Genomic DNA, 27,093 nt, shown 5'->3' with positions numbered 1-27,093 from the left:
AACAGAGCAGTGAACACAAACAATAGCCAGAGGGTCAAACGGCAGGTCAGCTGTGCCGACTGGCAACCCGCCAAATTACTTGGCAGGCTCGTGTTAGTTTCCTGTGCGCCGGCACCGATGCACCAGTATCTGCTCTCAGCCACGTTCCAGGCGCTGAAGCATACAGTGTGGATGATTAGCACAGTGTTATCCACGCGTGTACTCCTGTTGTGAGTAGATTAGCTTTCCCTGAAGGTCTTCTCAATTAGCCTTTCATGCACATTTTAAACGTGTTTTTTTTTTTTAACATTTATTTCCCTCATTTTACACAAAAGGTTTGTGAACAAATCCTTTGTAAACATATCTGTGGTGATGCTTTAATCTCAGAGTCTGCATGCCATGGAGAGTCACGTGATGATCAAGTTCCTGCCCACCATCCTCAATCAGCTGTTCAGGGTGCTAACCAGTGCCACCCAGGAAGACGTGGCAGTCAACGTCACCAGGCAAGAATCCATGAAGTGCTTCATCTCTATAGAGCAAATTAAATTCCATGCAATTTACTGTTATTGAAATATCAGTCATGTATCATTATATATGCTAAAAATATTGAAAGAAAGCAGCTCAGTTTGCCATCTGCTTGATATCGTGTTATGTGTGAGGGGTAGTCACATATAAGCTGTTGCTTCTGCCTGCACCCTTTTTGCCTGAAATATAACTGCTAAATTCCTTTTTTCCCCTTTTGTCTTGCTGTGATCAGAGAGAAATGAATGAATTCATGAATGGAAGTTAATTTTCCAGTGTCGTGAGAGCAGAATCTTAGCGTAGAAACTGTTATCTCACTTGAGCTTTTGCCTTTCGTCCTGTTAGAGTCATGATTCACGTTGTGGCGCAGTGCCACGAGGAAGGTTTGGAGCACTACCTTAGATCTTACGTGAAGGTAAATTTCACATGTCAGATCCATATTTCTGTTGTATTTGACCTTTACATAATTATATATAGTCACGTATGAATTGACATGTCTGTCTTTGCGTGTCTCTGATGCAGTATGTCTTCAAGACTGAGCCATACACATCCTCCACCACCCGAACGGTGCACGAGGAGTTGGCTAAAGCCATGACTGCAATCCTGAAGCCTTCCACTGACTTCCTCACAAGTAACAAGCTGCTCAAGGTAGCACATTTGTTCTTATTTAAAGGATTACACAGTCTTTAATTATAGCCGTCTGTTCTCTAACTGATAATTGTCCGTTGTGCAGTACTCCTGGTATTTCTTCGAAGCCTTAGTCAAATCCATGGCTCAGTACTTGATTGAGAGCTGTAAAGTAAAGGTAAGTTCGCCGCAGCATGTGCGCTTGACTCCGAGGTGTCCGCTAATGCCCGCTTTATTACACTTTAGGTTCTTCACAGTAGTTTGCAGCATGCCGGGTGTTGTGGACAGCCGGAGCACCACAGTGGAAGTTTTATGTATCCACAGTCTGTCCCACACTGCTGTGCAATTTAATTAGCGGCATTTGTTCGAACCCCATAGGCAACCACATCCCTGTGTTTAACATCCACCACTATGATGTCCTTAAAATGCTGCTTCTCATGTGTAGGACTGTCACAATCCATGGATTAAAGAAATCATTTTAAGCTTGAGCTGAAAAAAATAAGCTTACCGTTTCTGTTACATTTAACTATTTAATGCATCTGTAAATGTAAGCTTACTATTTTAACCATTTATCTGCTACATAGCTATTTTTACATTAGCTCTAATAGTAAATTATTTCTGTTTCAAGGATAAAACAAGGATGAATTCATATTTGAAGTTAAAGTCTGAGTATTTCTTTACTGTTGAAGGATGTAAGATTGACTCAAATAAACCACAATTCCCACATTTTGAACCTTTGATCTTTTCATGGGAGTTCTTTGGGATGTTTCATGCTGAATAACAACATTTGTAACAACTTACCTGCTGTGCCCTCCAGCTGTCCAGGAACCAGCGCTTCTCTGCATCGTTCCATCACACTGCGGAGACCTTGGTCAACATGATCATGCCACACATCACGCAGAAATACAAGGACAACCTAGATGCTGCCCGGAATGCCAACCACAGCTTGGCAGTCTTCATCAAGGTCAGAAACCAGAGATACTTTATCACAGATGGCTTTCAAAGTGCTTTTCGTTTAGGTAAATGGTAACTAATATACTGTGCTCTCTTTATTTCGTAGCGTTGTTTCAACCTGATGGACAGAGGCTTTGTGTTCAAGCAGATCAACAACTATATCAACTGTTTTGTGCCTGGAGACCCAAAGGTGGGCTGACAAAACAACATGCAACAGCCTTTATAGAAATAAATTGCATAACAACTTATTTATTCAACTTGAAGTCATAAAGCAAAGCCTTATTATCAGCCATAATTCTTAATCGAGGTTTATTCTCAATACAGACTCTGTTTGAGTTCAAGTTTGAGTTCCTGCGAGTCGTGTGCAACCACGAGCACTTCGTCCCTTTAAACCTGCCCATGCCGTTTGGAAAGGGACGGATTTTGAGATTTCAAGGTGAGAAAGTTGTGATAATGACTGCTAAAGTGTTTGCATATATAAAATGCTTTGCTGTGGAAGGGCAGCAGCGCAAAAGTAGTTCATGAACTTTTTTACAAAATAAAGCACTTGTACCCACAGAACATACTGCATACATACAATAAAATACAGCGTTTTTTTTAAAATAAATAAAATGCTCATGCAGTCGATTTCTTTTGCTTTAAAAAAATGTACACTGTACACTGTGTTTGTTTTGTGTTTTCCTCAATTAGCCTCATTACCTCCATGTAATACTGTGGAGTCATGTGACACTCCAGTAGGTAGGTGGAAGGTGTCGTGACTTCAATGCCGATCGTTTATTAGTTTCAAATTTCCTCTAAAATCTGAACCTGTCAGTTCTTTAAGCTTTCCTGTAAGCTGGTTCATCTGGGATTTCAGGTTATGATCTTGTCAGATTAGACTGTTTATTACTTGTCATCATCATCAGGTTTGGGGGATTTGGTGTGCTTGTAGTTTGTTTGTTTTTTGGGGGGGTTTCTATCTTGAACTGGTTTGGGGGTTTGTGGCTATACTGAGTAAACTATTTTCCATCGTTCCTGAGAAACCAGATATCTTTTTAATTCTTGTGTGCTTCAAATGCAGGTTTTAAAAAGATAAAAGCAAAAGGTTTCTGAATAAAGTCATGTGTTTGGGTTTTCTTTACGTGTCTAAAATGCTGCTGGAAACCATTGCTGTTGTTCAGCCGCTAGCTTTAGTCGCGTTTCTCAGCGACGTTTGCTGATGTGGAAGTGCAGCTCAACCACAGTGTGAATCTGTCAAACATGAATGTTTGAGCTTTTCCCTTTGTTTTCTCCTCATTTTAGACTGTTTGATGATGTTTATAAGAATCATCTGCCTATAATGAGTTTTAAAGCTGGCTGCAGTAGCTATACTCTCTAAATGTTGATCATTTTTTTCTGATTACTGTCTCTGTGTCAAATTGGTAAGTGAGTTTTTTGGGTTTCTCCTTTCACACTCTTCATCTACTTCTCCTGTCGGTCAGTCCTAGTCTCCTTATCGTCCCATTTATCCTCACAGACCTCCAGCTGGATTACTCGCTGACGGATGACTTCTGCAAGAATCACTTCCTGGTTGGACTGCTGCTCAGGGAAGCCAGCGCAGCTCTGCAGGAGTTCAGGGAGATTCGTCAGATTGCCATCCAAGTGCTGAAGAGCCTCATGATGAAGCATGCATTTGACGATCGCTACACCTCAAAAGTAAGCAGTGTTTTCACACCCCTGTCTTAATGAGTGTGTTTGTGAGACGTGTGTGATATTGAGACATTTCTTTAAATTATTCATTTTGTTTTTCAGAGCCAGCAGGCCAGGTTAGTCACCCTGTACTTGCCCTTGTTTGGTCTGCTCCAAGAAAACGTCAACAGGCTAAATGTGAAGGAAGTGTCGCCGTTCACCGTCAACCACTGCACCAGTGTAAGGGAGCCACCTAGTGTGTTTTCTGAGTATTATGTATTTATCCATGTGCTGTGTCCATTTGATCCAAATTTTAATGCATGTAAAAATATCTCAATAATACTACAAAATAAATGTAACAAATAAATATAATATAATTGTGTGTGCTTTTGATCAGAGATTTTAGAGCTGTCCGTGTTGTTAACTTTCATTAAAAAAAACACACACACAGTGTTTTATGTGGGTTTGATTCATTAAACTCTTTATTTGTCCTGCAGAATGGAAGAGATGATTCTCTCCATACCAACACTTTGATGACACCTCCGAGGTCGAGCACCTTTCTGGACACCGGCTTCCACAAAGATGTTTTTGGAGCCATCTCTGGCACCGGTAAATGATAAGACATTCCTTTTTTTCCCTTTCAGGTTACTTTATGTTTATTTTATTTAACATTTCACTCTTATTCCTTTTTACAGCTTCACCTCATGCGGCGTCCACCCCCAACATTAACTCTGTGCGCCACGCCGACTCTCGTGGATCGCTCATCAGCACTGATTCTGGGAACAGCCTGCCTGAGAGGAACAATGACAAGGGCAGTTCCCTTGACAAGGTATTTGACAGAATGAACTTTGAGATTCCCAGAAAATGTTTATGTATATGTATTAGAAATCCAATTTAGCCTTTCTTTGACGCATGTGTCTAACATGCAATTCAAAATGGCACTTCAGGCACATCAGATGTCCCCTTATTATGGGAAAAACTGCCACATAAAGTCTCTCTTTGCTAACTTGTGCCATTAACTCCTCACCTTCACTGTATGGCTGGCCATGGCAGACGGAGAAGTTTCTACGGAGACACTCTGTCAATGTCCTGCAATTCTTTACGGAGACTGAGGAGTCCATGCTCTCCGTGCACTCCAAGCGTGCCACCATGGACTTCTCCCTGCTCACTGTCCCCAGTGTGCCAGAGAGGGCCCTGCAGTCCAGCAGTTCACTTCAAGTACAAAACACCTCCTTGCTCCACACAGTCCCTCCTAGGAGTGTCCCATCTGGGAATGATAGTGTGTGTGTGCGCAGGTGTGTGTGTTGATGCCCTAAACTCTAAGCCCTTACTTTGCCAGGAGATTGTCAGGCTTTGTCCTGTTTATTCTCTGTTGCTGTAAAGCAGACGTGTTTTACCTCAGGGCCTCACGAGCATTTAGCGCTTTTCTTGTTCCAGATGGTGATAAGCATGCATGCTTTTGATTTCCTCTCATTCGTGCTGTGTGATTTCTTGTCTCTCTCTGATAAACAGCCTCAAACTAAATCTGAGAAGATTTAAACACAAAGGACTGGATTTTTGTTGTCGTGTTTCACCCAGTGTTGGAACTGCTTTTGTTTCTGGTGTGCAGCAGCTGCTTTATTTCCCTGCTGAGGGGGCAAGAAGACACACAACTATTAGCAACTCAAGAATAGCTCAAGCCCCAAAAGTGTACCAGACTTTGAAGTTCACATCAGCCTTTCCAACCTAATTTTAGCCTTAAAGTTCTCCAGTCTGCAAAACACCCTTTAAAAATCCAAAGCAACAGCATCATGCTTTCCATGAAGTCATCCCCAGCTAGTTTCATGGTCTAGACTAACTGCTGGCAAAGGAACGTGCTTGGTATATAGCCAACTTCTTGCTGCGGTAAAGCTGCTGCTCCGCTGCTTTGGTTTTGTTTTTTTCCCCTGCCGTGTGCCTCAGCTGGGGGAACAAATCCCTGCAACATCTGGATGAATCATTTCACTGCAGTGTAGTTCTCTGACCTTCTGAAAACCTCTTAAGTATTTGGACAATAATACAGTTTTTGTAGTTTTGCCTCTGTAAACCTCAAAAAGTGAGTTTGAAATGAAACAATCAAGATATGATTAGAGTGCAGGTTTCAGTTTTATTCAGAGGATTTAAGAAAAGTATTGCATTACTGTTTAGGAATAAGCAATTGGACAATTTACTGACAAGCATTTTATGGCCAGGTGAGGTCTATTTCCTCACTATTCCATGGCAAAGTAAGCAGATAAAAGACCTGGCGTGTTTAACTTGTATTTGGTAGCGTGGCATTCCCTCACTGGAGCGCTCAGTATTAGGTTTCATTCTCTGCCCAAAACTGATCATGCAGCACTTTACAGTGTAAAAGGACATTGACCAAAGCATACTGGACAACCAACCTTAAAGTCTATTATGGCAAAGAAATTGCATATTCTTCAGGGACCATAACAATCTCAGCAGAGCATGCTTTTTTAGTTACCAAAGACAAAACTGAAGCAGCAACTGAAGGTGGTGATACGAGCCTGACAGAGCATCTCAAAGGAGGAAATACAGCATTTGGTGATTTCACGGGGTTCTAGACTAAAGACAATCATTGGATACCAAATATTTTGCAGTATTAGAAACAGTTTTTTTGTTTAGCTATTCTAGTTTGCTAAAGTAATGTTGAGCCTCTGAAATGGGGATTTATGTGTGCTGCAATTTCTAAACGGTTAATGCAATACTTTTGTTAAACCCCTTGAATTAAAGCTGAAAATCTGGACTTTAGTCACATCTTGATTGTTTAATTTAAAATCCACTGTTGTGGGGAAAGACTGGGGAATAGTATCATTATCCAAATGCTTAGAGCCCACATCACACGGTTGTTCCTACATAAAAAAAAGTTTTAAGCCAGAGCCAAACAAGAAAATCCTCAGCGTTATATTCAGTCGTTCTGCTATGCTTGTATTATTGATTGCTGTTTATCAAATGGTCAAAAATACTGTGAAAATGCACTGATGCTATCAAATAAGGCGACAGATTTTATGGCATTGCTGTGGTAAGTCTCAAATAACCTGATTAGTTTTTCAAATCTTACTTGGAGCCAACACACTGGTAGGATTATGTATTTTTCTATCCATACCTGATTGTCCCGTTTGTCCTGCAGAACCAACCTGCCTCGACTCTGGGAAGCCCGCTGTTGCGATGTGATAAACTGGACCAGGCAGAGATCAAGAGCCTCCTCATGTGTTTCTTACATGTGCTCAAAAGCATGTCCGAGGGTAAACTCTCATCTCTGTGACAGCTCCTGCTCTTCCAGCTTTACTTAATTGTTTAAAAAAAACCAAAAGAAGTCTCCACAGTGTCCATCTCTGTCTCTTTTAGATGCTCTGTTCACATACTGGAACAAGGCATCATCTTCTGACCTGATGGACTTCTTCACTTTAGTCGAGTAAGACATCTTATAGAGAATAACCAGCTATTACACGCATTGCAGAAAAACACATGGCAACTGAGTTTTTTAAAAATTTTTATACCCACTTTCCATTTCTCAGAGTGTGCCTCCATCAGTTCAGATACATGGGAAAGAGATACATTGCAAGGTAATGTTGCTGTCACCCATACAGGATTTCAGGCTTCTCAGCACTTGTTTATCATGAGAAGACAAATCAACGCAACTTTTAGGTTTTATGCAGTTTATGAGTATCCAGCTATTTGTTGTCTGTAAGCCATCATGTTGCTTACTATTGAAGAGTCTGACTGTACTGTTATTTTAATTTGATTTGATCAGAGTACACGCAGTGTACTTGAATCACAGTTGGGAACTCGCCACGACTCCCAGAAGGCTTTATGTATTCACTCTGTCTAACCCCCACCACTGTTTCTGTCTCTGTCCACTGAAACGCTGGCAAGTTTAACATAATGAAATAAAACCTGGCTCCTGCCCTCTCCTGCTTGGGTAAGCCTGAAGGTGAAACTGAGAGCAATTGCATGATAACTTCTCACCATTAAAAGGAAAAAAGTTGCAGTGCTGTGACACATCCGACGCTTTAAGTTCATCGCCTCTCGCATTCTTACATGCATGGCTTCAGCTTGAACCAATAAATGCTGTCAGTACCACTTTGATTATTCTCAGCTTTAAACTGCATGGCAAACATGCACTCACAGCTTTACTTTTGCCTTTAAAATCTCATAAATTCAAATCACTCCCAGGGCGTTCGAGTGTTAGTTGTAAAATCTATGTATTATTTACCGTAACCTGCAGCTTCATTAACTCATCCTGTTTCCTCATCAGGAACCAGGATGGGGCAGGACCTGTTGCACATGAGCGGAAGTCTCAGACTCTTCCTGTGTCCCGTAACAGGGCGGGAATGATGCATGCCCGCTTACAGCAGCTCAGCAGCCTGGATAACTCATACACATTTAACCACAGTAAGTGCCCCCCCCCCCCCTCATACTGTACTTCTCATCAAACACTCTCCATCACAGGGCCCTCGTCCTCCTCATGCCTCTCTTTCAACATCGGCATCCTCTTCTTCTCCATTATACTACATCCCAGCAGGAAAAGCCTTAGAAAACATGTGTGCATCAGTAAATTCAAAGAAACTGGGGAGGAAGCTGTGCAGCCGTCCACTGTTAGGCGATGATCTTGTTAAATGGCATTATTTAATAATAAGTTTCTTTGTGTTTTCAGTGTAAGAAAGATTTCAAGTGTTCTTGGCATATCTGTAGACCATGGTAAGAATGTACCAGGATGTTAGGACGTTTGCTATACTGGCTATGTTGATTTGGTTGATTTAAGAGCATGCCTGTTTTAACAGAACATCAGCTTTCAAAACCTCCTCATCCCTTTACCAGCTCATTTTCTGCTCTCAACTTTACATTTTTACATTTCGCTTTGCGAAAGCAGTCCTCGTGAATTATGAAGGGTTTTATTCCAAATTTTCCAAAACGTTCCAAAAAAAGAATGTCAACATTTGAACTTCATGCAATCAAATAAAATCATCGCTGTAGTTTATAAAGAAAAAAATGCCTCGCCAGCTTGTGACAATTTTTCCATGAAATGCTTTAGTTTGTCAGATAATTTTGGCCTCAGTTTGGAATGAAACTCAAACTTTCATGCAGCGGCTTTGCCTCTAACGCTACGTTTTTGAGAGACATGACCATATATAACAAAGGAGAGGTTTTACATTGAGTGTACTGGTGGTGATTGAAAGAACTACAGCCTTTTCTTGTCTTTGTAGCCTACAGTCACTCGGATGCTGACGTGTTAAATCAGTCACTGCTGGAGACCAACATTGCCACTGAAGTCTGCCTGACCGTCCTGGACACACTCAGCATCTTCATCATGAGTTTTAAGGTACCAAACAAATTCACTGTATTTTGTGTATTTACTTAATTAACCTTGTTCTGCCCCATTATTGTGAAATAAGGGCTTATTTTTAAATCCGATGATCCTCTCTTATGTCACAGACACAGTTGTGTGCTGATCACGGCCACAGTCCACTGATGAAGAAGGTGTTTGATGTCCACCTCTGCTTCCTGCGGATCAATCAGTCAGAAACGGCCCTCAAGCAGGTCTTCACTTCACTGCGCACCTTCATTTACAAGGTATGAAGGACTTACGCGCCTTATTTATTAATTTTTCTCCTTTTGTTAACCCATGAGAGGACCACGTAAGCCGCTGACTGATTTTTGTCTTCTTGACCACTTAGTTCCCGTGCACGTTTTTTGAAGGGCGTGCAGACATGTGTGCTGCTTTCTGCTATGAGATTTTGAAATGTTGCAACTCCAAGCTGAGCTCCATTCGCAGCGACGCAGCCCATCTGCTCTATTTTCTCATGAAGAGCAACTTTGACTACACTGGTCGCAAGTCCTTCGTCCGGACACATTTACAGGTGAGAGAGTTGTCGCCACAGTAAAACTTTAATATCTACCTGCCTTAAGCCAAATTTTCTGGGATTCTAGAGACCACAAGCATTTTCATTCCTCTTTTGAACTGTTGACCTTTCTTTTTCTTTAGGTTGTGATTGCTGTCAGTCAGCTGATAGCAGATGTCATTGGTATAGGAAGTACTCGCTTCCAGCAGTCTCTGTCAATAATCAACAACTGTGCTAACAGTGATAAAACTATCAAGGTGAGGAACACACGTGCAACAGGTTCATCCTGGTTCCACTTAAAGAGGCCATTTGAAAACTATGCCTGAGCTTAATGAATAAAATAAACCAGTTAGAATCAAGTTTGCCTAAAGGAAGCTAACGATGATTTAGCTCACATTAGTGCGTCATCTTCAACAGAACACAGCTTTCCCATCGGATGTGAAAGACCTGACTAAACGCATCAGAACAGTGTTGATGGCCACAGCACAGATGAAGGAGCATGAGAGAGATCCAGAGATGCTGGTGGACCTGCAGTACAGTCTCGCAAAGTCTTATGCCAGCACACCTGAGCTGCGCAAGACCTGGCTTGACAGCATGGCCCGAATCCATGTGAAGAATGGAGACCTGTCTGAGGTTTGTGGTGAAAGTCTGTGTGGCTGAATGGTCCTGCTTTTGATTTCTGTGTCTGATGTTGGGCCCAACAATCTTAAACATCAGATAGAGACTGTATTTACTTTGTATCAAAGCACCAGTGCCAGTGTGGCGTGCAGCGAGGCCCACCATCAAGTGCTGCAAACTGCCCTGTTTACTATGTGCTGCTTTTTCGAGCGATACCAATTTGCAGCATAATCAGAGCTTTTATCTACCCACGCTTATCTGACCTGACTTGTTTTTGCTGTTTGCAGGCAGCCATGTGCTATGTTCACGTTGCAGCACTCGTGGCAGAATACCTGCGGAGAAAAGGTACTTCGGTATTCTGTGATGGAAATGTTTCTCCTGCTTATTAGATAGCAGCCCTGTTGATTTAAAGAAGAATAATAATGCCTGATATTTCGGTGTTTCCAGGCATGTTCAAGCAGGGCTGCTCGGCATTTCGTGTTGTGACTCCAAACATCGACGAAGAAGCCGCAATGATGGAGGACGTCGGAATGCAAGACGTCCACTTTAATGAAGTACTTTGATCATTTGTGCTAAAAATGAAAAAATAAAATAAAATCGCATTTGCTGGAGGAAAGCAGATTTAGTCACATCAAAAGCTGTTACTATTTCTATTTTTCTTTTATAAGAAAGACTAAATCAAAGAAGGCAACTATTTTCTTTCAGTATGTCTTTAAAATTGGTGCATTTTAATTGTGATAAAATGAGCTGCCGACACGCTGTGAGCTGTGTTTCTTTTGCACTGTACACCAGCAGCTCTCCATCTCTGTTGTGCTCATCCCTCAGGACGTCTTAATGGAGCTTCTGGAGGAGTGCGCAGATGGGCTGTGGAAAGCGGAGCGTTACGAGCTCATCTCTGACATCTACAAGCTCATTATCCCCATTTATGAGAAGCGGAGGGACTTTGAGGTACAAACTCTATTTGTCGGGTGTTTTATCCCCCCCGCAACAGTTCTGTTCGATTCAGGCTAAGCGTGCAGCATAAGCATCTTTAAATCCTGATCAAGTTCACTGACTCTACACAGAAACTGGCTCACCTGTATGACACGCTGCATCGAGCGTACAGCAAGGTGACGGAGGTCATGCATACTGGGAAGAGGATGCTGGGCACGTACTTCAGAGTGGCTTTCTTTGGCCAGGTGAGTTCAACTAGCTTAGACTCATTCACACTTGATGTCTGAAGCACGGCAGCTGCTGAGGAGGTTAAGTTTTGTTTTGGGGGTTTTTTTCCGTTACGATTATTATGCTGACGAGCATGACCACATGCTGTGGTGTTTTCAGACCCGCTCTAATACACCTCTCTGCTTCTTTTTAATCCTCTTCGAAGGCAGCGGTAAGTTATGCAGTAGACCCCGTGAGCCCTTGTGAGCGGCCTGAGTCTGTGTGTGACTTTGGTGTTGCTTCAATTCATTGCACTTCTCAGCCATAGTTTGTTGCTTCGAGCTACAGTAGCAGGCAGTCAGCGCTGCTGCTTCCGTTTGGGAGACTGTTTTGCATGGCACTCATTTACTCATCAAGTGTTTATGCTTTAGTTTGCTAAGTTTTAGTAATGACTGTTATTTTAAGATTTAATAATTAATTTGTTGGGTGTGGTTGCTTCTATCTTTGAGATGTTTTTAGAAATCGATGCCATTAAATTTCTTCACAGTATAGGTTTCTGGTATAACAGTAATTTCATTTGTTTTTATGTGTATGTGTGTGTGTTGTCCACACCCCTGTAGCAGTACCAGTTTACTGACTCAGAGGCTGAGGTAAATCAATATGAAAGCCAACCTTTCAGTTGGAACTGTAGTGACGTTTTAGGCTGTGTTGTGCTCCTTTGCTAATGCAGTCAGTGCTGTTTCACGTGCATTGCTTATCTTCCAGCCCTTTAATTCCTCGTATTTTCCAGCTTTAGTGCTATCCTAATCTTTGCAGGAAACAGCTGAAGGGCTAATAAATCTCACTGGCATTCCCATTCCCATTTACATTCAAGACAAATAACTAACATGCACTGACTGTGTGAAATTCATGTACCGATGTCGGTCCTTTGACGTGTCTCACATCAACGACCTAAGACTGGCTTTTTTGTAGTTTTGGTCTCTGTTCTTAAATGTTTAATAGACGGTTGTGGATAGTTTGGAGTCGGCCAAATTCTCATATCTTTAAAAAAAAAAATGTCTTGACTGTAATGACTCCCACTCACAACCCATGAATGGTTTGATGTGGTATTATCTATTAGATAAACGCTGCGTTTTCATTTAGTCTGACAATTTGAAAGTATCTTATATGGGTTTTTTCCTCTTTTATTTTTTTAGGGCTTCTTTGAAGATGAAGATGGGAAGGAGTATATCTACAAAGAACCCAAATTCACGCCTCTTTCAGAGATTTCTCAGCGGCTCCTCAAGTTATACTCTGATAAGTTTGGTCAGGAGAATGTGAAGATGATTCAGGACTCTGGGCGGGTGAGACTTTTGTTAATTTATCGTTTATTTTTAGTTATTTAGTTATTTTGCGCAGGCTGATACAGTTTTAAAACTCATGCATTCTCTGCAGATCAACCCCAAGGACCTGGACTCAAAGTACGCATACATCCAAGTGACACATGTGACTCCATACCTGGAGGAGAAGGAGCTGGTCGACAGGAAAACGGACTTTGAAAAGAGCCACAACATCCGTCGATTTGTTTTTGAGATGCCTTTCACCATTTCGGGCAAAAAGCAAGGCGGTGTGGAGGAGCAGTGCAAACGCAGGACTATACTTACCAGTAAATACCCAGCTTATATTTATGTTGTAGTGGAACATGGATTCAGTCAAACAGCGCTGACTTTCAGTCTTCAGGTTGTGTCTTGTTAGATGTCTCTTGCCTGGATAAACATCAGTGTTTTCAAAATACAGTGATCTGATAAATACAGGATAAACCCATTATCAGACTTCAACTGCTCTTTCTGATTAAAGTCTACTTAATCTCTTTATATCCTAAATGTTAGATACTTTTTTCTCTCTAATTATTGGCTGCCTCCTCCTATTTTGGGGGGGAGTGGGTTGTGGTTTTTTTGGGCAGCACAACAGAGCAAATCTGCCTTGAGCTGTTCATTACACACGTAATTTTTTCCATTTATTTTAGTCACTGTGGATGAATGAAGATCTTGATTAGATTTTGAACATGTCAGCTGTTTTTTTTTTCATGGACATTTCGTAATCCTAATCTGGTTTTATTCATTTATAGTGCAAAAGATTCAAAAGTTCAAGCACGTCTTCTTATCTTTATTATGTGGCGGCTTTCACAGGCTGTACAGATCTGTAGCTGTACAGATCCTGAGCTGCAAAACTAAGAAAATCTGTCTATTCGCTATTCACCACTAACCTCATTGTGTTTTCTCTCCTCCAGCCACTCATTGCTTTCCGTATGTAAAGAAACGGATCGCGGTGATGTATCAACACCATACTGATCTGAGCCCCATCGAGGTTGCCATCGACGAGATGAGCAAGAAGGTGGCTGAGATCAAACAGCTGTGCTCCTCCAGCGAGGTGGACATGATCCGTCTGCAGCTCAAACTGCAGGGCAGCATCAGCGTCCAGGTGCCTGCTTTTAAGTTCTGTGAAACGTAAAAGCAACACAATACAAACCTGACATACAATACTCACAAAAAAAAAAATCTATCACATCCGCCCTCAGGTAAATGCAGGACCTCTTGCGTATGCCAGAGCTTTTCTCGATGATACATGTGCCAAGAAATATCCTGATAACAAGGTCAAACAGTTGAAAGAGGTCTTCAGGTGAGCTGTCGCTGACTTACGTGAGGGTGTGAGTACCACGTTTGCATATCTTTGTGGGGACCAACAGCCCTTATGGGGACACAGTTCCCGTCCCCAGAAGTTTGAAGGCATTTCTGAGGCTCAATGTGGTTTTAGTGTCAGGGTTACAATTAGGTTATGGTTAGGTTTAGGGTTAAGGTTAGACTTGATTTTTGATGATTGGGGTTAGGGTAAGCAGCTAGGGCAAAGCATTATGTCAATTAGATGTCCTCACAAAGATATGAAAACATGACTGTGTGTGTTTCTGTGCAAAGATTGTTCAGATCTCCCTTTAGCACATTTTAACACTGTTTTTGCGATCAGGCATTTTGTGGATGCGTGTGGCCACGGTTTGGGCATTAATGAACGACTGATCAAAGAAGACCAGCAGGAGTACCACGATGAGATGAAGGCCAACTACAGAGAACTAGCCAGAGAGCTGTCCATCATCATGCACGAACAAGTAAGTACATTAGCTGTTGCTCAGCCCAAGTAATAGTGTAATTACATTGAGCGTTGCTAATGCTATACCTGTAATCTGACTCTGAATTAGGGTTTTGGCAGGTAGACAGTGTGTCATTTATTATATGATTGATTAAGTGATAATGGGCTCTTTGATAACATCACTCTCTGTTCTCTCTTTGTGCTGACATGAGCAGATATGATGGTAATGAAAGACAAATACGTGTGCAATAAAGACAGTTTATTGTTGGTTCCGTCAGATGTCTGTGCAACTTAAGGATTGATGGTACAAAGTGGCTTGAGGTGGAATTGGTGTACAGATTACATTTTAGACTATAAAACAGACTCAAACATTAATAAGTCCTTGTTCTCAATTCTAATTAGCCAAATGTTTCTTAATAATATCATTAGAATTTTTTAAGCTGGTAAAGCTAGAGGACCTTAAAAACACTAGATGGATTGAGACACAGTTATCTCATCAGGCCACTGACTTATCTTTACATCCCTGCAATAAATCTGAAATTAGCCACACATAAAATATTATTTTAGTCAGCTCACCAGGAAATTGCAAGAAGTGCCCTTTGCAAAGACTGAAGCCATTAACATTCAAGTATTTCAACTCTATTGCAGCAATTTCCAAAATCAAAACATAAAACATTCCTGTTCTAAATATACTTGTTCCAGCGTCTGGCTACACCAACAATCACATATTGGCTTTTTTTTTTCTGTTTTGGCTTGCCGAGTTATTGTCTTGCACGCATACACAGTATGTACCGTGTATATGCATGTACATATATGTGTGTACATTACATGTATTTGAGTGTGAATTAACAGTATGTTTGTGGATCAGATTCAGAATGTGTGTGCTATGTAACATCAATTTACATTATTTGTTTATGTACATACATACATACATGCACAAACTTTTCTTCTGCTTTCAGATTTTTTTGTGTGTGCGTGTTTTGTGGATTGATTGTTTTTACCTAGCTGTTTTTGGTTTCATGTATGTGTTAAGCTTCCTGATTAATACCTTTGCTTTAAATTAGCTTTATATGTCTTTATATGCTTGGTTAATATACAGCTACAGCAAGCTAGTTAGCTTAACCCGAGACAAAACCTCAAAAGGGAGGAAAAACTGTTTGCCTGGCTCTGTTCAAAGCCAACTAATAGCCTGACATGTTAATTGGTTAATTAGAAGTGCTAACTGACAGTTTTTGTTACTATTTAGACAGAAGTTGCTGTTTGCCTAGCTAAGCTAGCTGTGTTCCATCTGTAGCGTCATATTTTTGCATATATACATGAGAGTAGTATCAGTGTCCTCATCAACTTTTAGCAAGAAAGCTAACTAGAGCAATGTTAAAATTAAGATTCACTTGCAGTAACTGTTTGCTAAGACTGTCTGTTCTTCCCTACACACTCTTTTCTTTCCAGATCATTCCAGTGGAGGATGGCATGAAAAGCGTTCTCCCAGACTCGCTTCACATCTTTAATGCCATCAGTGGCACACCAACCAGTGCCACCATCCAGGGCATTCCCAGCTCATCCTCTGTGGTTTGATGTCAGCCTGGGTGAAACTCAGAGCTGCCAACGCAGGCATGCCAGTGATGCCATATTATCACTCCAGAACTTAATCCTGCTTCTCAGCCTAGAGAGAAACTGATGGGAAAAACAGACAAGTCTCATTTTTCTAATTTCTGTCTGGCCACCGAAGACCAATATGAGCAAGGCACTGGACCTGTTTAACATGGATAAGGGAGCATGGTGGCTGTGTGATGGAGGTGGGGGGAAGACAAAGATGAGACTCTTTGCAGCAGAGATGACAGGACACGGACTTTGTTCCTCCTTTATGATGACGTGATGCTTGATAAGACATAACCTGTCTTGTCTTTACGTGTTTCTACCTGAAAAGACTGAGCAGTGTTTTCTTTAAAAACATTCCTGTTGGGATTTTTTTAATATGCATGTCACTACATTACGCCTACACTCTCCCAACAGTCCATTTTTGTTTATTTTGATAATGTTTCATAATGTTTTTTATGGACAATATTTCACTTTTATAAGCGACTGTATTGATGTCTTGATTAATGGTATATGCTGCATACATCAGTGCTCCTCTCCCTGTACATGAAGGTATATTTCTAGAAAAATGCAATTTTGGAATAAGGGCCTGCTACGATGTAACATTAGCATTCAACCTTAAATCACTTTGATGTCTTAGAATGGGAGAGTTTTAAAGTATTTAAAGCCATTGCATACAAAAAAGGTATATTCAAAGTTGTGTATTAATGTGTATATAAAACAAGGAGTGTGTGCAATATTTGCAAAGTATCATGCTGTGTGCGGCTCATACACTGTAAAGATTACGTTCACCTTCTTGCCAAAGTGATGAGGTGTGGGGAAAGGACGCCTACTGTGCAAGTAATATGAAAATTTTATCATTTTATGTTCCAGAAATTGTCTTTTATTTGGGCAGAAATGTTTTTTTTAAACTTTATTTAACACAAGTCACTGTTCTGCTGTAAACAAAGACGTTCCCTAATGCTTTTAAATAAAATACACTCATTTCTCTGCATTTGCATCCATAGGTCCTTATTTGTTTTACTTCATTTTGTGGTATTCTCGCACTTGGCTCACTTGTGAAATAAGTGGGAAATAAACCTTATTATTCTCAGAGATCATTGCTGACTCCCTAGCTCCCATATCTCATGTTCCCACCCATCATAAAAATAATACAGTCGGCAGTGTGAAAAGCTGATCAAGGGTTAATAAAAAGCAATATCACAGGAAACATTCCCACTCCCACTAGTGAACAGAGAAAGATAAATGATCTGCTCCCTGCAGGAAGCTTAAAGGGATTTTATGCTATAGCAGAAAGCAGGTGATAGCTTCACATCATGGCAGGTAAGACTAAAAGAAATGCATTATTATGTACTCTTTCATTTTAATTCACAGAACACAAATATTCTGCTGCACAACATGAAAATGTGCAAAGAGGGAGAAGTTAACAGAAAGAAAACAAGTTCCATGTTCTTAACTTAAAAACTTACAGAATGAAGAGTTCTGGAGTTTAACAGGTGAATGCACCTGTCAGGACAAAGATCCCAAACATATTAGGATCTCAGATTTATTTATTAATGCAATTTGCACTACTGTCTTACACAGTTTCAGTCTTATTTTTACAGTTTTTCTTTTCTTTGTTTTTTTTTCTATCACCGTTGTGTACCTATATTTACCAGGTGCCAGTAACACCTTTTTTGTTAACTGCACTGTTTTTTTTAATAGACTGTACCATTTTTTATTCTTTATCCTGCTACTGTAACACAACAATATTCTTTGTGGGACCAATAAATTATCTATCTACATATCTATCGCTCTCTTGTTTACTGCACACAATGAATCATTGACAGATAAATGCTTTTTTTATATAACACTGAGGAAGTTGGTAGGCCTGCATATTAGTCTCTTATTTCTGTTTTTTAATCATAATAAGAATTACATTCATTTTTGCATAGACAAAGAAGATCCCAAGAAACGAGGGAAAGGTAAAGGAAAGGTAAAGTACAGTTTTGGGTTTTTTATACAGCTACATAAGAACAAAGGAGACGTCAGCACTTTATACACCAACTCTGTATTATTGCTGCAATAAATACCAATAAAGCTATAAAGATATATTTTTATTAACTAAATGTTAGTACCTCTGTAAGAACCTCAGTTCAGCACTAAAGTTATTTATGCTTCTACGTTGCATATGCTGTACTTTGCTATTCATTCTTCTTCTATATTTATGTAATTAAGCGCTACATTTTGACAAGTTTGTCTTGTACTTTAAGCATTTCAGTGTTTATCTGCAATCATTGTGTTTTTTATTCTACTGTATTGATTTTATCAGCAAATTTCTTCTTATTTATTTTGCAGCGATACATTCAAATCTATTAGTAAATTGTGCTAAGATATTCAAATTAAGCTACCTAGTAGTGCCTAGCAGTAACTACTGTTAACCAGTTGCAAACAGTTAGCTAGAATAAGTATACTGATTCCACAAACTCTCTGGATACTCCTCAACACCGTCGATTCAGCTTTATGCAGGTCCAAGTATTTTTTTGTTTAGTTTTAGTTTTGTACGCTTTTATTTTGGTGTGGTGTTCATCCTTTTACTTTTTCACCACCCACCAGAGCAAAGATGTGTGTGGCTACCCACTCAGTATCTTCTTCATTGTTGTGAATGAGTTCTGCGAAAGGTTCTCCTACTATGGAATGCGAGGTGAGAACATTTCATCCAGGAACCATGAATAATGTAGCCATGACAGTGAACACGGACACTTGAATTTCTAAGTAGCCTACTTAACCCTCTGATTTTTGTGCTTAAACCAACCCTTTATTTGATTGTTTTGGAGGAAAACACTATTGCGTGAACTACAACGGTCCTTATTAGCATAATTTAAGGCAACATCAAAACCTGTGCCATAAATAATGTACATTTAATAATTAAATAAGAAGGCCTCTTTTCCCTGCCTGTCCACAGCTGTGTTGGTGTTGTACTTTAAGTACTTCTTGCAGTGGGATGAAGACTTGGCCACATCCATCTACCACACTTTTGTGGCTCTCTGCTACTTGACCCCTATCCTTGGGGCCATTGTGGCTGACTCCTGGCTGGGAAAGTTCAAGTGAGTCACAAGATCATGTTCCTCTTTAATGCATGAAGACATTTATCATCCTATTATTTCTTGTAGCCTTATTATTGTGGCAGAATCTAAATAAGTATAGCTACAGCGCTTACCCGACCATCCTCTTTTTGCACCAAGGTAACTTCAATTCTACTGAACTGATTAGAAACATATTCGCAGATACTGATAACTGTGTAATAATACGACAGACAAAGGGCATTTAACTGAATACTTTTACACATAACAGTACAAAATTTGTATTAGTCTTCTAATGAATAAAATGCTCATAATTAAATTCTGAATGTTCATTTGTAAAGACGAGTGGAGCCTTTACTTAAGGAACATACACGTGTACTTTCTCACTGCTCTGTTTTTCAATCTTCCTCACTCAGGACTATCGTCTACTTGTCCATTGTCTATACGATTGGACAGGTTGCGATGGCTGTCAGTGCAGTTCATGACATTACCGACTCAAACAGAGATGGGACACCAGACAACATGACCTTTCATGTGTGGGTATCTTTTCTTCTGAAGTTTTAAATTACTGAGTCACAGTTTCCATCATATATTTCTACAATGCACCGCGCTCATTCATTTCTTCTTCCTCACATTCAGTGCGTTGTCCATGGTGGGTCTCTTCCTCATTGCTCTGGGCACTGGTGGCATTAAACCCTGTGTGGCTGCTTTTGGTGGAGACCAATTTAGTGAGCACCAGGTTAGACTGTTAACTTTCTCAAAATACTTTCTTTGGCTGAGTCTTCTTCTAATGTTTAACCTCTGGCGTGTGGTTGAACGAGTAATTTCAGCATCCATAGTTCAAGTATTTTATTGCATGTAATATATCCCCTTGTTCCCCCTGGTTTCTATGCAACTCTCCATTATCAAATTCTGTGATAATAAAAATGAGCTCAGATAAATTGCAAAGTCATCACTCACTTTCTCACGATGACAATTCTAAAACTGACGAACAGGTATACCTATTACTATGTTTCTTATTTCACCTGTTAGCATGCTAACATTTCTACATTCAAGCCAAACACAAATTAAAGATGTGGCTGATGGGAATTATGAGTATTATGTGAAATTTGAGGTGATGGTGGTTAACGATGGGTAGCAGTACTACATGTGTGGCTCCTGAAGAAGGGGTCTAGGAAATCTGTCTGTAAAGTCCAAGAAACCTTTGTCTCTGGGTTGTGAACATTACAGTTTAAAAATAAGAAAAAAATCTGAGGGAAAGACAAGAGCATGTCACATCTGTATAATGTGCTGTTCATCAAAATATGGAATAAATCTAAAATTAAACGTGAACTATTTTATGATACATGATGTGATATAAAAGCTAGAAATTATAGTAATTAGGAAGTGAATGTATTCAAGCTTTATAAGTGGGACACACCGGATTGAACCACCAGTATAACACAGCCAAGTGTAGTGTGAGTAATGTAGAGATCTATATTCTTGGCTAAACAGGTGTTTGATGTTGTTAGAGGAGTGCAATCCTAAATTGGTGATTAAGTTACTATAGTTACCAAATTGTTCATTTTCCTCAATCTTGTACCCATGTAACCTTTAGAGAACCATGAGTTTAACTAATAGTTGTTATTTAATATTTAAAAGCCTAGAATTACCACTTATATAGCTATACTAAGCTTATGCTGTAACCCATTTATATTATGAGTTTAATACAACTCGACCACCTTTTCAAAGACATACACCAACAAGGCAGCGGTTTACATAGATAATTATCACTTTAGTATTTGTACTGTTTGCAAAACACATTACTGACTTGTCTTTCTACACAGGATAAGCAAAGGAGAACTTTCTTCTCTGTATTCTACCTCTGTATCAATGGTGGGAGTCTCCTGTCCACCATTATCACTCCAATCCTGAGAGGTAGGCATTTAAAGTAAAATATCAAGTTAAAGTGCCATGAACATGCAGGAATGACAACAATTACATTCTAATAATCATGCAGGGAAAAGTGCTTGTTTTTAGTTGAAGTTGTAGTTGAATGAAAGTTGTTTGCCTCTATCTGCAGGTCAGGAGTGCGGCATCTACAGTCAGCAGAAATGTTATTCCCTGGCTTTCGGTGTCCCCGCAGCATTAATGGTGGTTGCACTCGGTATGTCTAAATTATTAGGACACTAATTCAAAACATGAAGCAAAATGTAAAGGGTGGGTAAATAAACTGTATTCTGAAACTAATGATTTGCCCGTGATGTTCCCTTAACAGTGGTGTTTATTGTCGGGAGTGGTATGTACTACAAAGCTGAACCGGAGGGAAACATAATGCTGGATGTGTGTAAATGTATTGGGGTAAGTTGTTTATATAAGCCTTTTCTGCATTTATGTAATCAGCCATAAATGCTATTGTAACAACTCTAAAAATCAATGTTTCTAAAAACAGTATTACTCTTTGCTCTTCTCTCAGTTTGCCATTAAAAACCGCTACAGGCACAGAAGCAATCAGTACCCCAGGAGACAGCACTGGATGGACTGGGCAGAGGAAAAATATGATGTAAGTTTCATTTTATATATTTCTCTAATGTCTTATAAGAATAATGTTGTTTTGTTTACATTCAGTCTGCCTGTTTTGTAGAAACTCCTGATTGCTCAAATCAAAATGGTGCTGAAAGTCCTCTTTTTATACATCCCACTGCCAATGTTCTGGACCCTATTTGACCAAAAGGTACAGTAAATTTTGTTTTTAATTTAAATTAAATGGGCTTCATTTAAATCACTTGCTGCTAAGAGGAAATTAAAATTGTGGTCTAATTTAAAGGGATCCAGATGGACGCTGCAAGCTACCACAATGAATGGATACTTTGTAAGTTTGGTAACAAAAAATAAAATAAAAGCTTGCAGCGAAAAGTAATCATAATAATTGACCAATACAGTGTGTTCATGTTATAATATTGTCCTTATGTCTGCAGGGGAAACTTGTTATACAGCCCGATCAAATGCAGGTAAGTTAAAGCAGCTTCATCGTATTGACTTAAAATGACATAATACATGTTATTTAAGAGGATACTAACAATGCAGTAATATTTTTTAAAAGATTTTCAACCCCATCTTGATCCTGACTCTGGTACCTATCATGGACAGCGTAATCTACCCCCTGATTAAGAAATGTGGCTTTAACTTTACGTAAGTAAGAAATACAATGAACTACGTTCAGTATCTGTGGTTTACATGTTTCATAACACCATAACATTAACTTCAAAGGGTTATTAAAAGACCTTTACTGTTACGGTTTTGATCTGCTATCAAAGTTCATCATTATAGATCAGCTCCATTTAATATTTTTCATCAAATGGTCGATGATGAAATTACAGTTAATTCCACGTCTGGAAGCTAGCAGGTGGTCGGTCCACGTTAGCATAGCGCTGCTACCCCATAACTTCTACACGGCCTGTGATTTTATAGATGTTACAAATACAAAAATGTCCGTAGTTTTATTCATGACTCACTGAATAATAACTGACCTTTCTGAAATGTCAGGTGTTCTGTCCAGAAAATCTTTTGGTCTATTAACAGTGGTCTAATGCTAAAATGCTTTTTAGGCTGTTTTGAGATGTGATTCAAACTCCTATGTTGAAAATGACTGTGTTAAGCTAGCTCACTGTTAGCAGCAATTTCATTAATATTGAGCCTAAGGAGCTGTATGAATCATGTTGCTTTTCAACAAGAACGGAAGACAGGGAAAGGAAGAGCTTGCACACCTGTTTCTATTTCTACACAATCTAAATAAAACCCCAAATTTTCACGTTAATGTTGAATTTTCAGATATTAGATGACTTTAAAAGAAAACTATTCTTTTCACTTAAAATAAACATTGTTTTTTTTTTAATATATAAAATCAAAAGTTAGTAACAAAACTTCATGTTAATCCAACAGACCACTAAAAAGAATGACAGTGGGGATGTTTCTGGCTGCTATGGCTTTTGTCTGTGCTGCTTTGGTCCAGGTTGAAATTGATGTGAGTAAAAAAAGATATGTGTTGTAAAATAAGCAAAACTTTAATTCACTTCATTTTATTGACTCTTTGAGTTTTGGAAAAACAAACTCGTATTCCTTGTTTTTCAGAAAACATTGCCAGTGTTTCCATCTGCCTCCCAGAGTCAGTTGAAATTACTTAACATGGGCAGCAGTGCAGTCACAGTCAATCTGCCGGGCAACGAGTCGCTGACTCTTAATGCAGCTCAGGTATGTCGTCTTATTCATAACACTATACGGTCTATTAACGAATTGAAAATGACATGAAAATATGTTTATGTACAAAATATTACCACTGATTGACCTTCTTAAACACTTTCTCGGTTTTCCAGGCCAGTGACAAATACTTCACATTTGAAACAGAGCGAATCATTGTTTCAGTTGGCAGCCCTGGGATGACACAAGCCATCTTCTTGAAGAGGGAATCCAGACAAACTCTTCTTATTCCCTCAGTTATTAGTGATGAATGGCTTCTGGTGAGCGATAATGAATTCAAAGACACACAAGAGGACTTTTAATTGTTAAATTATTAAGTATGCAATGTTATATTTTCACAGACTCAGGACTTGACTTCCAAGCCAGGACAAGGTAACAATGAAATCCGGTAAGTGAAATTAAAATTGTTTTAACCTTTTATCAAGTCAGAAAATCATATTAGTTACAATCATAATCTTTATGTGCTAAATAAATCATTGAAAATGATAGGAACTGCATACACTGATGTAACTTTATTAATGCTGTTGCTCACTATGTAAATATTTCAGATTTGTAAATGGAATGAACATGCCTGTGAACGTGACCACTTCTGCAGTGGACTTGGGACTAATTGAGCCATTTTATTACTCCACTTATTCCACAATAAAGAATGGAGAGTAAGAATTATGTTTCTACTTTAACTAACTAACACAGCAATAATTTATGCAAACAGTACTAAAGTTTCTTAGCAATATTTTCTTTTCTAATGATCAGGACCAAATTCTCCTTGTTGAGTGGTTCACAGTCATGCGAATACATTAAGGACTTTGGATTTGGAGGTTCATACACTTTCTTCATACCCAGCACTTTTGTCTTTGGACCAGATGTAAGTCTTCCAAATGATTTTAATATCATGAATTTTGATCATCCAAAGAAGAAAGAAAAGAAAAGAGAAAAGAGCACCAAATGAACAAACAGACAAATAATGGAAATATTGGTGTTATTGTGCTTTATCTTGGGGATTCTCACGTGTAAAAATTAAACATTTCCATCTATTTATTCTAGTGTCAGGACTCTATTACTGTGGTAGAGGACATAGAACCCAACTCAGTTCACATGGCCCTGCAGATCCCACAGTACTTCTTCATAACTGCTGGTGAAGTGATGTTTTCAGTTACTGGTCTGGAGTTCTCTTACTCACAGGTACATTTATACGACAAGTCAATTAGTCTATGAAATAGTTTCTTTCTCCACGACTTTTGTCATTTTGGGTCCCTTTTTTGTGACTTTAGGCACCTAGTAACATGAAAGCGGTGCTGCAAGCCGGCTGGTTGTTTACAGTTGCTATTGGTAACTTCATAGTCCTGATTGTGGCTGAGATTGCAAAACTTCCCAACAAAGTAAGAAAAAAATGCAGCATATCAAATACATATCAAACATGCAGAAGCCATGCATGTGCAAAAATGCTAACATTGTATTTGTCCCCCTGTCTCTCTCCTCTTCTTTTACAGTGGGCAGAGTACGTCCTTTTTGCGTCTCTCTTAGTTTTAGTGTGCATCATCTTTTCCACTATGGCGTATTTCTACACTTACATTGACCCTTCAGAAATTGAGGACCAGTTTAGTAAAAAGGTTGATGAAGATGAAGATGATAAAGACAAGCGTGAGAAGGCAGAGATCAAGATGGTCAGGAGAGACTCAGCTGAAAGCTACGATGACAGTTACAAACAATCCAATATGTGAACACTTTAAGATAAAAGCAGATCATTAAAAAAATGCATTATTAGTGAATAAGAGAAAGTGTACAGGGGAAAGTGTGTGTGTTGTGTGTGTCTGTGAAATATTTTATATTGTTATGGCAGAGGCATTCATATAAACAATAGTAATTAAAAAGTGAATAAGGTAAGAACAATTATATGTCATGGGATATAATTGCTTTTTCAAATATACGTGTGTAAGCTGTGAGGAAAAAATGATTAAATAATCATTATTCATAATCATTCATCCTTTCCATGTGTTTCTCATTCAGTCTTCAAGTCAAAAAGCACCAATATCACGCAGCAAAAACCTGTGTTATCAGTGGAAGTATTCTTGCCATTGCACTGGTGATTGAGACAGAAAATCTTATATTATTTTAGGAAGAGTATAATTTACTATTGCCTTTACTAATATGTTCAATATTTGAACAAAACATCATCTGCTGCTTGTTTAAATAATTACAGTGAAATGCCGGCAAGCTCACACATGTGAACATAAAATGTTCAAATATCAGAAAATGATCAGCAAAATTATTACTAACTAAATGATAAAGTTTGCAATGTAATGTTTTTTTATGTCTGTTTATTTTTGTTTTTCAGTTAATGCACTGTTGGTGAAATCATACTTTGGAGTGTAATTAGTTCAGATGTCAAATAACTGTGGTACCTAATCATAAACTTCTCATGCTTCTGTATTACTACTTGTTTTGTATAATATAAATTTTCCCTTACAGCTTCCATGTAAGTAAGTTATAACATTTTCAGGTAGCTAAGGTAGTAGGTAGATAGTTTTTTCCCCCTATTAAGTAGGTAAGACAGATCATTGGAATATAAAACACTGCATTTATAGTGGAGAGACACATGCCAGGTTTAGCACCCCAGTCCCATGAGCCATACTGCAAGTGAAAGAGTTTCATACCAGTATAAGACCAGCATGAGGCCTTTGTTTGTTTGTTTGTTGACATTGATGTGTTGCAAATGACCAACAGTTTTATAGTGTAAAATTTCCTTTCTCTGGAAATTTCGTCACATACCTCTGTCGCAGCACACTGAAAGAAACCACTGTCTGGAGAAAAACAGTGAGAAAACATGAATTTAAAGAACTTAGAGAATTTAAATTATAAGTGGATTATGGAGAAAAATAGAAATTATTATCAACAAAATATCCCCAAACACAGGAAAGGAAAGCGTATAGAATAAGCTATCCTTATTAGATTAGTATTCAAATATTGTTACGGATATTCAAATGCATACATTAAGCAGTATTTTAATAGTGTAGCTACTATAAGGAAAGCTAATTAAACATTACCATTTATAACTAAATATCAAGTTTAGTAGCAGGAGCTATTAAATGCAAATTTAGGTAAGTGCAGTTTTTTCATGCATTTTGTGTAAAATGCTGGTATTTACCTTCATACTGTAATAAAACAGAAGAAGTAAAAGCAATTTTTCCCTCATTATTTACTTATTATAACATTATTCACGTATTATATACATTTAACTTAAATGTATATATTTATGCATAAAAATATACAGAATATAGATGTCATTTAAAAAAGAAAAGGAAAAAAAGCAGACTTTTATAAACATGTCTTTGACAATTTTAACGACTGACACTTATTTGTAAAGATTTTCACCCACTCAAATTAAAAAATAATTAAATATCAATTTAAAAAAATTGGACTGAATTGACACTTTTGTCAGTATGGATATGACGGGGGGCGGCAGCTCAGGTTGAGCAGGCTGGGGACGAAGAGAGGCCAGAGGAGGATGCTAGGATAATAGGGTGAGATGGAGGCAGTTGACCCGCTGTGGCGACCTCTACAGGGAGCAGCTGAAAGAAGGAGAAGAAATAAGAAAAGGCGCTATTGTTTAAGCTCATAAATAGTGTAGGACAGCAGTTTTGGTTTCTGTAGTTTCTTGGGAACAGAATGAGCTTTTCCGTTTTGGCATGACTAAAATAAAATCACAACAAATATATCTTTGTTTTCCCCAG

General features: G+C 38.9%; 2 protein-coding genes across 12 annotated transcripts in view; both read left to right on the top strand.

The window, feature by feature from the left end:
- Positions 1–17,850, top strand: part of zmp:0000001200 (dedicator of cytokinesis protein 9) — a 73,328-nt gene extending 55,478 nt beyond the window's left edge. Inside the window, exons 24-56 of one of the 11 annotated variants that reach the window (XM_042220408.1) lie at positions 367–482; positions 847–916; positions 1,024–1,149; positions 1,235–1,306; positions 1,946–2,092; positions 2,189–2,272; positions 2,407–2,518; positions 2,773–2,820; positions 3,578–3,756; positions 3,853–3,969; positions 4,227–4,338; positions 4,425–4,558; positions 6,878–6,992; positions 7,096–7,162; positions 7,266–7,313; positions 8,405–8,448; positions 8,955–9,070; positions 9,184–9,321; positions 9,426–9,608; positions 9,734–9,847; positions 10,008–10,223; positions 10,496–10,553; positions 10,656–10,762; positions 11,034–11,156; positions 11,273–11,386; positions 11,575–11,580; positions 11,969–11,998; positions 12,545–12,691; positions 12,783–12,993; positions 13,618–13,808; positions 13,906–14,006; positions 14,349–14,487; positions 15,918–17,850. In XM_042220408.1, coding sequence (XP_042076342.1) covers positions 367–482; positions 847–916; positions 1,024–1,149; positions 1,235–1,306; positions 1,946–2,092; positions 2,189–2,272; positions 2,407–2,518; positions 2,773–2,820; positions 3,578–3,756; positions 3,853–3,969; positions 4,227–4,338; positions 4,425–4,558; positions 6,878–6,992; positions 7,096–7,162; positions 7,266–7,313; positions 8,405–8,448; positions 8,955–9,070; positions 9,184–9,321; positions 9,426–9,608; positions 9,734–9,847; positions 10,008–10,223; positions 10,496–10,553; positions 10,656–10,762; positions 11,034–11,156; positions 11,273–11,386; positions 11,575–11,580; positions 11,969–11,998; positions 12,545–12,691; positions 12,783–12,993; positions 13,618–13,808; positions 13,906–14,006; positions 14,349–14,487; positions 15,918–16,043 — 3,711 coding nt within the window. In that variant the 3' untranslated portion in view covers positions 16,044–17,850. Of the gene's footprint in view, positions 1–366; positions 483–846; positions 917–1,023; positions 1,150–1,234; positions 1,307–1,945; positions 2,093–2,188; positions 2,273–2,406; positions 2,519–2,772; positions 2,821–3,577; positions 3,757–3,852; positions 3,970–4,226; positions 4,339–4,424; positions 4,559–6,877; positions 6,993–7,095; positions 7,163–7,265; positions 7,314–8,005; positions 8,143–8,404; positions 8,449–8,954; positions 9,071–9,183; positions 9,322–9,425; positions 9,609–9,733; positions 9,848–10,007; positions 10,224–10,495; positions 10,554–10,655; positions 10,763–11,033; positions 11,157–11,272; positions 11,387–11,574; positions 11,581–11,968; positions 11,999–12,544; positions 12,692–12,782; positions 12,994–13,617; positions 13,809–13,905; positions 14,007–14,348; positions 14,488–15,917 lie in introns of all 11 variants that reach the window. The other 10 variants (XM_014333328.2, XM_005921427.3, XM_014333332.2 and 7 more) reach the window with 10 other exon arrangements.
- Positions 17,303–26,544, top strand: slc15a1a (solute carrier family 15 member 1a). The gene is made up of 23 exons (XM_005921437.3): positions 17,303–17,387; positions 17,999–18,039; positions 18,660–18,747; positions 19,009–19,150; positions 19,543–19,662; positions 19,766–19,865; positions 20,953–21,043; positions 21,189–21,272; positions 21,384–21,466; positions 21,582–21,668; positions 21,750–21,839; positions 21,933–21,977; positions 22,084–22,116; positions 22,209–22,297; positions 23,048–23,129; positions 23,237–23,356; positions 23,479–23,622; positions 23,704–23,750; positions 23,911–24,018; positions 24,116–24,227; positions 24,407–24,544; positions 24,634–24,741; positions 24,853–26,544. The coding sequence occupies exons 1-23, from the start codon at positions 17,381–17,383 to the stop codon at positions 25,081–25,083; spliced, it is 2,190 nt and encodes a 729-aa protein (XP_005921499.2). The 5' UTR covers positions 17,303–17,380; the 3' UTR covers positions 25,084–26,544.
- Positions 26,545–27,093: the final 549 nt, after the last annotated feature.

Source organism: Haplochromis burtoni, unplaced genomic scaffold (genome assembly GCF_018398535.1).
Source record: "Haplochromis burtoni strain Fernald_Lab_line unplaced genomic scaffold, NCSU_Asbu1 Contig_48, whole genome shotgun sequence".
Lineage (NCBI taxonomy): Eukaryota > Metazoa > Chordata > Actinopteri > Cichliformes > Cichlidae > Haplochromis > Haplochromis burtoni.
Note: the sequence above shows the minus strand (reverse complement) of the source record. Positions and strands in the feature narration are given on the sequence as shown.

Excerpts from the sequence above, each read along its gene's own strand:
- slc15a1a (XM_005921437.3), top strand. Across the intron at positions 19,866-20,952 it reads ACCAATTTAGTGAGCACCAG|GATAAGCAAAGGAGAACTTT; the intron begins GTTAGACTGTTA and ends CTTTCTACACAG. Across the intron at positions 24,228-24,406 it reads CTTTTGTCTTTGGACCAGAT|TGTCAGGACTCTATTACTGT; the intron begins GTAAGTCTTCCA and ends TATTTATTCTAG.